We start from the raw sequence: 9,844 nt of genomic DNA on the forward strand, positions 1-9,844 counted from the left end.
TCATAGAGATGGGGCTGGAACTCTCAGGAAAACAGCCCTCAACGAATCTGAACTGCTCTTACTCTTGAGGTTATTATTGCCCTTGGGATAAAATGGAATCAATCTCATTGCTTTTGAAATCTTCCAGGTGGACTTTCAAAAAAAAATTAAAGATTCAGATTGGTATCCAAAGATATATGGAGAATTTACAGGCATAAAGGAAGTCAAATATGATTTGGCAAGAGACTAAGGGCTTAATGATGTTCATAGCAAAGATAGAAATTTAGCAGTTCCAGAATTATCCTCCACTTCTAGATCTATTCCACAGGACAGCAACTTTTTGGCTTGGGTGACATTTTATGCATGACCAAAGGGTATGCAAGGATGTAGGCTCAGCACTTAGCTTCTTACTATAAAATGCAAAGATTAGGAAATGAAACACCCTGTCAAAGGGTATGCTCCCTTTTACTTACTCTGTAAGAGATAAACAAGATTTCCTTTAAAATATGAAGACATAGAAAAGTCGTAGATGGAATAAATGAGGCAAAATCTTGATAATTGTTGAATCTGGGTGATGGGTGTATGGAATTCCTTGTACTCTCCTTTGGTTTGTTTGAAATTTTTCATAATAAAAATATAAACAATTATCCATCTTTTCCTTAAAAACAACAAAAGAAACTCTAAGCAAGTGTTTATTAAGTAACCAGAATATGCTTGAAACTGTACTGAGGGCCATGACTGAGGGAGAACATCCGAGCTAGGTAAGCCCCCAGCCTGCTTTAAAAATGGAAGTTTGTACGTATGCTTTCCTGCTGTGGACATTAACAAAATTCCCTCATTACCCATGATCTAGACTGGTTATTTTTAAACAATCCTTTTTCTTTTACCCATGAAGTCTCTTGTTTAGCAAACTCTTAAAAAAGAAATTCAATATGTCAGACAGAATGGAGCTGCTATGGTGGAGGGGTGTGGATTCATGGGTGTGCTGTGTGTATATATGTGTGCACAAGCACGAATTGGAGAGTTACAGCTCAAGAATGAGCCCCACCTGCTACACCCCCCTCCTATCATGGCTCTTGATGAGACATGCACTACCCCATGTTTCCTAACAATTGACTGAGATGCCCAAACTGGCCATGTGTAAGACAACTTTTGTTTTCCACTTAAGCAAAGAAAGGTAGCCTGCCCTAATCTGTGTCTCTGGTCTTGATTGCTTGGCCTTGTTTAAAAAAAAATGAATTAGTCTAACTGAGCACATCAGAACCTCTTCAACTCGCTTTGCCAACAGATATCGATTTTGCCACCCGCAAGATTGCAGTACGTCTAAATCAGACAAAGATCATTGATCAAAACGACGATCACTTCAAGACAAAAACCAACAGCACATTCCGCAACTATAACTTGGATTTCACTGTTGGAGTGGAGTTTGAGGAGTACACCAAGGGCCTGGACAACCGGAACGTTAAGGTACTAACCTGGGCAGGTATTTTTTACTTATATACTCTGCAGGGAGTGGCCATTTGGCTTCGCTACGAAGAAAATGACAGAAACAGCCTGGAAAGGGGGACCAGAATAGGCTTAATAATGCTAGCAATAAGTATTATTATTTTATGTAGGAAGAAGCAAGCTGGCTTCTGCACTAAGCCTATAAGCAAAAGAGAGATTAAAGGATGCTGGCCTTTCCAGGATCTGGGGTAGGAAGTCAGCTCATATACTGACATGAACCTGGAAGGCGAGGAGAACAGGGCAAGGTAGACTATCATGGCAGAGGATGGTGACTCTGTGAGTTGGATGGCATAGCTTCATTAGTAGGGCAGCCCTGCTCAGCACCAGCCATGCATTACAATGAAGGACTGAGGCCTCATGTTCTTAGATTTTTTTTCTTTTAAAGAGATATTGACAATTCATATGTTTTTATATGAAATATCTCAATTTTAGATGATCCCAACTGATTTATTTTTAGAAAAATGCAATGCAAAGCAAACAAAAAATTCAATATATAAAATGAAGTCAGGGTTTCTCCAGTTCTACTAACTTAGAGAAATCTCTGGTAAGTTTGTGACTTCTGCTTCAATATCACCTTCACTCACAGGACATAATAATAAAAAAAAAAAAAATCTTCCATGCATCAGAAGACCAGGCTTACAGCTGCTTGAATTGTGTGGGCTTAGGTAGAACCCTGAAAGTGAGCAGACTACTCTGAGTGCGTAAATGGGGAATTATTTCAAAGCCAGAGAACTAGAGTCTACAGAAGAGGCAAGCCGTCACCAAGAGGAGCAGTTCGTGAATAAGGCAGAGTGGTAGCAGCAGGGAGAAGTGGGGTGGTGATGGCGAAAGCAGGAGTAACAAGTCCCCTCTCCTCCAGGATCACCATGTGGTATTACTGCCTAGTGACCAATTGCAGTGTTCACACTCACACTCAGGGCACATGTCTTTGGTTTTCCAAATCCAATTACACCTGGTTGTCCCCACTAACAGGAATGGGGGGAAATCAAATCTCAGTCAAATTTAAGGATTTCCTCACCCCAATCTTAGCATCATACAAGAACCCCATGGAACACACTGTCCAGGAAAGGATTTCCGGTTTGTCATCTAGTATGGTTGCCATTGACCGCTCACTGTCCGTGCCCATGGAGTTTATACGAGGGTGGGCAGCGTGAATATTCTTAGCACCAACCTCCTGTGTGCCAATTCCGTCACCAGGACCTCTGCCCAGGCTCCCAGTGTGCCCATGCTCTCACTACCAGCAGAGGGCCAGTCTCTCAAAGTGCCAAAAAGATGCAGGGCCCTCCGCCCTGCCCTCCCCCATTCACCATGAGCCCTACTCTCCCCAGAGTTCTACTCTTCTCTAGTGCTTCCAGGAGCTCTGTCAAAGTCAGAGGTTTCGGCTCTCCCCTATAGCAAGGGACATGAGCTCTGGCTTCTTTCCTGGGCTTGGGAGGAAAAGTTGTCATCATTCTCTGGTACTGACTCTAAAGCCAAGAGAGCAGGACACATTTTATTTCTCAAGTTATCCTGCAGCATTGATAGTCTCAGCCAATCATGTCAAAGTTGAATTATATTTAGTGCTCCTTGCTAAAGAAAAGTAGAAAATGAAAAGCACCTTGGAAATGCTTCCATCAGAGCCATCTTGGCATGAGAGCCTAAGCTTCCGAGCCCTGGAATGGCCCCTTGTGAATCCCTCCCTGCGAGGTTGATGGATGGACAGGGCTTTTCTGAACTGTGTGGTTGGAAGGCTAATTCATCAGACAGCAGAACTGATAGGAAAATTTGATCAGAATTTTTGCATCACTCTGCTGTTCTAACCTAATCAGTTCAGAAAAGATTCATTTTCCCTGGTCTTTCCATTTGGGGTGTGGGCTACTGAAAAACAAGCCTCTTCTCTCTGACTTGTTCTTTTATCGCCTTTGATAGTAGAGAACTCATTCTTCCTGAAATAAATCATATCCTTTTAGCCTTTCTGTCCCTTAAAGGATTCTGTCTGTTAACACCCACTCTTCTTCTGTCTCTCCACTTTCCACTCTTTTTTTCCTTGCCTGAAGAGAGAGAACCCCCTTTTCTACTTCTTGTCTCTGCTTTGCCCACAGGAACAAGTTGGGACTAACACACACACACACACTCGCTCACTCACTCGCTCGCTCACTCGCTCGTTCACTCACTCACTCACTCACTCACTCACTCACTCACTAGTAGGGGCTGAGAAGTACCCAGGACAGAGTTTGCTCGGTCTCCAGCAAAGGGCTGAACACAAAGCAAGTGCCCTCAGGACTACCTACTTCCTATAACTTGACTGGAACCCTTCAGCTGGAAAGGAGTGACAGAGAATGGGTGGATCTATCTCTCTGATTAATTTCTGTTGCCCACATTTGATGGCACACCTGAATGTAGCCACAAGCCGTGTGTCTGTGTGCATGTGTGTGCATTCATGTGTGTGTGTCTGTGTAGTACTCACGCTCTTATTCTCTAGGGCTCCACTTCTCTTTGGTTACCCTCCTGAGTCCCTCTAAAAATCTCCCATTCATCAGGGAGATTTGGGAGGTGAGGTATGTTTGGAGCGGGGAGATTGCAGCAGAGGCTCAATAGGGCCCTAAAATGCCGAGTTCTTTGCCATCCTGGAGCAGCAGTAATAAACCACATTGATCACGGGGTCAACTCTTCTCTGAGGGGCTCAGGGACCCTTTCTTCCTTCCTGCAGGCCATATCTTCCTCACTGCCTACCCTGATTAGTTTTTAAGAGAATTTGAAGCTCTTTTCAAAAATTTACAAGTTACCTCAAATAATATTATATTTAAAAGAAGTAATTGATATTCAAGCAATGGAATATTATGCAGGCATAAAAAGAAATGAAGTACTGATCCATATTACAACATGGATGAACTCGGAAAACATCATGCTAGGTGAGAGAAGTCAGACACAAAAGGTCATCTACTATCTGACTTAAATGAAATGTCCAGAATAGGCAAATCCATAGACAGAAATATCCAGAATAGGCAAATCTATAGACAGAAATTTGTTGCCAGGGAATGACTGCTAATAGGTGCAGGGTTTGGCGGGGGAAGCAATGAAAATGTTTTGTATTTAGATAGTGGTGATGCTTTTACAACCTTGTGAATATATTTAAAAATGGTTAAATTGTATACTTTAGAAGGATGAATTTTATTGTATGTGAATTATTTCTCAATTTTAAAACAAGCAATTGGGGCAGACAGGGCAAGGAACAGCAGGTAAAGACAATGGCAGTTAAACCCACTAATGTTGTCATGATGTCCCTAGAGAGCCCAGGAGAAAGCTTCCTCCAGGAGGCTCCTACCTCAGGGTTTGCCTGAAAGGTAGGTAGATGCTGAAGAAATAACTCTTACATGGGGGCGGAGATGCTGGGAAGAGTTTAAATGTGTTAATAGTGTCTCTTAATGTAAAGAGCTATTTTCCTTGTTTCAAAAACTTAGTTGGGAGTGATTCAAATCTACAGAAAAATTTCAAGAACATAACGAAGAACACCTATACACTCTTTACCAAGAGTTACCTATTGTTACCGTCTTGCTCCATTTGCTTTATCTTTTGTATATGCTTTCTCTCTCCCTCCCTCCCTCTATACCCTCTCCCTTTCTCTCTCTGTCTCTCTCTCTGATATACATTTTTTTTCTGAACCATCTGCCATGCTGCTCCTAAACAATTCAGTATGCATTCCCTAAGAATATCCTCATATAACCACAGTATAGTTATCAACTTCTATAAATTTAGATACAGTACTTGTATCTAATTTACCAGAAAGGGTTGTTTTAAATGACCTTAACTTTGGACATTGTGATAGGGGAAATCTCAGTGTAGGCCCATTCCAGTGTCCCTATAGATGGATATGTGTGCATTCCAGTTGTTCCATAGAAACCAAGGCAAGGAGGCGGGGTGGTTGAGTTGTCAAGAACTATCATCAAGAAAGAATACACGCGCTCGTTTATTCCCCTATGTGGGTTTACCTCGAGACTCAGTTTTAACAAAGTCTACCATGGATATACTCAACAAGGCTTACCAAGCACCGCCTATGCGCTGCTGACTGTGCCAAGTCTGGGGTTGAAGAAATGCACAACTGACATGGCCTCTTTGTTTATGGAGCTTATTGTCTAATGCAGAGAGACAGACGCTAATTCAATTAACATGTATTAGGCGTCCATTATATGTAAGACAATATGAACGGAAGGGATTAGAAGACACAGTCTTTGCCCAAATAGGAAACATGAGTCCTTTCCCATCTATTTGGGAGGAGACTGAGTCCAAGACTGATGATGGGCAACAACATATGAATATTAATTTCTCATCTATCTGGGAGGGAACTCTGGAATATTCCAGCCAACATCTCCCTTCCGGAAGAGCTAGGAGAGCATCCTGTGAATTAAGCTTCTCTAAGACATTCAAAGATGTGAAGCTTTGGATAACCCTGAGAAAGAAGAGACATATTTCCCTTAGAAAACATGTAGAATTTTGTAGTTAAATTAACTTGGGGAATATTAATACATGCCGATGGTTAGAATTTAAACAGTAAAAAACAAAATTTTTTTCCTATCCTGGCCCCAGCCTCTCAGTTTTCTCTCCAAGGAAAATCACTGTTAAGGGTTCTTTGACATCCTGGCAGAGAGCCTGTACAAACACATGCATGCATACACATTCCCCTCTTGTTTTATGCACATGGCCCCGCTCCTAGCTTTTTAAAAAACTTTATGCACTATGGTGACTGCTCTTCTCTGTAAGTATAGAACTGCCTCCTTTAAGGGCTGCATAGCAGGGATGAACCACATCATATTTAACCAGATGCTCCCTGACAAAATTTATGAGGCTTCTAGTCCTTTGCTGTAACAAATAATGCAGTGATGTGTTGAGGAGTGAAATAAAGAGAAATAAAATTGTACATAAAATTTAGAATATGATCAAGGTCAAATGTTATTTTCAAAATAGATACACTTAACAATCTGTAAAAAAACAGATTTGTACAAAAAACAAAACAAAACAAAAAAAACCTGAATGTGTAAGGACAGTGAATTAAAAAACACCTCAGTTTATCACCAACTGGGTTTACAAAATATAGAGAAAAGTAAATATCTGCTCCTTAGCTAATATTGTTCATAGAGGCATAATATGGTTTGCACACACTTGAAAGAAAATCACCTAGCATGAGGGTCGTCCCTGAGGAAGGACTGCCTAAATGGGAACGACGTCATCATCTCAGGGGGTACATACACAAGATCGTCCCATGCAGGTGCTGGGAGAGGGAAAGGGAGGACAAGTGGAGTTTGGGGGTGTGTAATTTGTAAATACGTGCACGGGGGTTCCTGCCTCTTGAGATTCAGTAGGTTTGTGTCTTCTCCAACCTGCTGGTCATCTAGCATGAGTTCTGCATCTCTGCTGCCACCTCTGTGTTTCTAACCAGTAGGCATTGCTGCCTGGAGGGAACCCAGGAGCAGGTCTACCCTCCTGGTTCTAGATGACAAGGCTGGCACTGGAGCCATCCGTGTGGCCCCTGTGAGTTAGGGCACTTCTATGACTTTATTATTGCCCTACAGTGGGCAGTCCTAACAAGATGATTCCTGTAGGAAAAATTCCCAGAAATAGAATTCCTAGATCAAAGAGTATACACCATGTTATATTTTGAAAGGTAACATAAAATTGCCCCACAATAAGATTAATACTAATCAATATATCCACCAGCCATATAGGAGAGTGCCTGCTTCTCTGTAGTGTGTTACCACTCTTTGCTCTTTGACCATATGATGAATTATATCTAAAAAACAAACAACCTTCATTTGCCTTTCTCTTATTATGAGTGAGGTTGAGTATCTTATGTTTAAAAGCCATCTGCTAGGGTTGTGTGTCTGTGTGTTTTCCCTTATAAGCTATTGGCTCACATCCTTGTTGAATTTCCTTTTAGGTTAATGATCTTTTTCTTAATGATTTATAGGAGCCCTTTATATATAAGAGAATCAGGCCTTTGTCTGATATATATTACAGTTATTTTTCTCGGTTGTTATTCATCTGTTGACTTTTAGGTATTTTTCCCTTCTAGAAATTTTATATTGTTATGTAGTCAAATTCATTATCTTTTCCTCCTCTGATTTGAAATGCTATCTGTACCATGCGATAAAATAGAGGAGTAGAACGCTTTAAAAGACAATAGAGCCAGCCTCGATAAGCTGGTTTGGCTGGAATGTAGGGTGCATGTGGAAAATGAGACCGGAAGGATCGTGGCTTGGCTGAGGCTGAGGGCTCTGCCCATTGAGCAAGTGGGGGGCCAGGAATGGCTGCAGGAACTACTGCAGTGGGTTTAGGCTTGTCCAGTTCCAATCAAGACCACATCTCATATGTCTGTGAACCTGTCATTGCAGTCGCTGGTCACCTGGGAAGGTGATGTCCTCGTGTGTGTGCAGAAGGGGGAGAAGGAGAACCGTGGCTGGAGGCAGTGGGTTGAGGATGACAAGCTATACCTGGTAAGTCCCAGGGTCTGTCCAGCTTCCTTCCACTGTGCTCATACAAACTGCCCATTCACCTTGCCAGGGGCTTTGACAAGTAAGATGGCCCTGCACTCCTCCCCTGAGCTCAAGCCAAATACATGTGGTCATATAGTCAAAAAACCATTCACATCTGGTTCAGGAGACTTCAGGCAGAAATCTGTATGGCTGTTTCTGTGGATGGCTCCAATTAAAATGAAAGTTCAAAATGCTGAGTTAGGGAACCAAGATCTAAGGAGAAATGCAGGGAACCTGTAAAAGACCAGCTGGGGAGAAATGTGAGGCACAGAATTAAGATGGCCCAGAGGAGGGTGAGGCCAGGCCTCCTCACAGTTATGTAGGCCTAGGAAAAAAGGAGTTGGGGTATGGGTAGGATGAACAGGGGCGAGCTGGGCCTGGGAACTGCCTGTAGACCATGGGCATTGGCCTCTCATCATAAGCTGTGTCCACCTGATCCCAACACATTTTAGGTTATTTAGAACAGAGCAGTAAGAACAATTGCCGATCTCTTTAAATAAATTATATCTGTCTAGACAGTTTAACTTTTCATTCTTCAATCTTCAAGGCAATTTATGGGTCCAGCATTGAAATAATGAAAAATCTTTCACTCCTTCATGTGTTCAGTCACTCATTTGTTAAATGAATGGCTCCTTCAATGAATGGCTTTTGATTCATTCATTCATTCACCTATGGAGTCAGCCAGATACCTGGCTCCAATGTCAGTATTCAGGTCACCATGGTGCCCTTCAGAGCCATGCTTTTCTCCTCTGAGATCTTTATGTCACAGGTAATGTCAACTGGTGATATATGGGAGGCACTCACTGTGTTTCCATTGATGATTTTTCTTACCTGCTCTGGTTTGAATTACGTTTTTGTTTGTTTGTTTGTTTAATTATAGTACAATCCCCAGTGGCCCCTGTGGCTAAGACAACGGGTTCGTCATCAACTGCAATGATTTCATGGTTGTCCCCACACTCATATTTTTCTCTCCACTCTCAACGGGTCATGAGGTGCCGACAAAGCCTAGGGACAGCATCTTGTTGGCACAGGCAGACCTGGGGGAGCCCTTCTGCCACCCACGCCCTGTTGTCGCCTGTGCCACCACCAACCAAGGCGCTAATCACCAGAGTCCAGAAAGCCCACAAAGCAGAGGGACAGCTTATCAGCCCTTACCTTCTAAATACTTCTCCCTATTAGATCTTTCTCTTCTTCATGACTTCACTGCCTTTTATAAATTAGGCGATGTTACTTTAATCACGAAAGTAGGAGAAATCCTGCCCAGGAGGGTAATTTTGTTGCATTTTTCATTTTTATAGTTGTTCAAGCGCAATACAAGTGTCAAAATCAAATTACCGCTACCTGCAGGGCATGCCAGCTGATTGGATCTGTGAGATACACTTTCCCAAAATGACTAAGCATCTTCTCTTATTCCAGCTTCCCCCGCCCCAAGAGGGCCAGGGGCTGGGCAGAAGGAAGGCCTGTCATCCCTCACTCACTCTCTGATGTTGCAGGAGCTGACGTGCAGCGACCAGGTGTGCCGTCAAGTGTTCAAAAAGAAGTGATGGCTGCGAGGGGACCTGCCGAGCATGTGCTCCACACTCTCAGTGAGGAGTTCTTTACTGGCTTTGGGAAGCAGCCATGGGGACCCTCCTACTCCCATTAAGACATCTGGATGGGTTTTAAACAGAGTGTGTAACGGTGACAGACATATTCTTCCTTCTTTGAAACCTGGTATTAAATGAAAACACAAAAATCCCTCCTATACTTTGAAACCCTTTATAGCTCTCTCCCTTTATTTCTAAAACTATCAGTTTTCTCTATAAACAGAATTGGTAATTGCCTACAGGGTGGTTTTCTGGGTGGCTTTTGTT

The 9,844-nt window shown here is 42.5% G+C and overlaps 1 protein-coding gene across 1 annotated transcript in view; it reads left to right on the forward strand.

Moving 5' to 3' along the window:
- RBP2 (retinol binding protein 2) overlaps positions 1-9,601 on the forward strand; it is a 17,974-nt gene extending 8,373 nt beyond the window's left edge. Inside the window, exons 2-4 of the mRNA XM_011357458.1 lie at positions 1,268-1,446; positions 7,851-7,952; positions 9,485-9,601. Coding sequence (XP_011355760.1) covers positions 1,268-1,446; positions 7,851-7,952; positions 9,485-9,535 — 332 coding nt within the window. The 3' untranslated portion in view covers positions 9,536-9,601. The remainder of the gene's footprint in view (positions 1-1,267; positions 1,447-7,850; positions 7,953-9,484) is intronic.
- Positions 9,602-9,844: the final 243 nt, after the last annotated feature.

Source organism: Pteropus vampyrus, unplaced genomic scaffold (genome assembly GCF_000151845.1).
Source record: "Pteropus vampyrus isolate Shadow unplaced genomic scaffold, Pvam_2.0 Scaffold35, whole genome shotgun sequence".
Taxonomy (NCBI): Eukaryota; Metazoa; Chordata; class Mammalia; order Chiroptera; family Pteropodidae; genus Pteropus; species Pteropus vampyrus.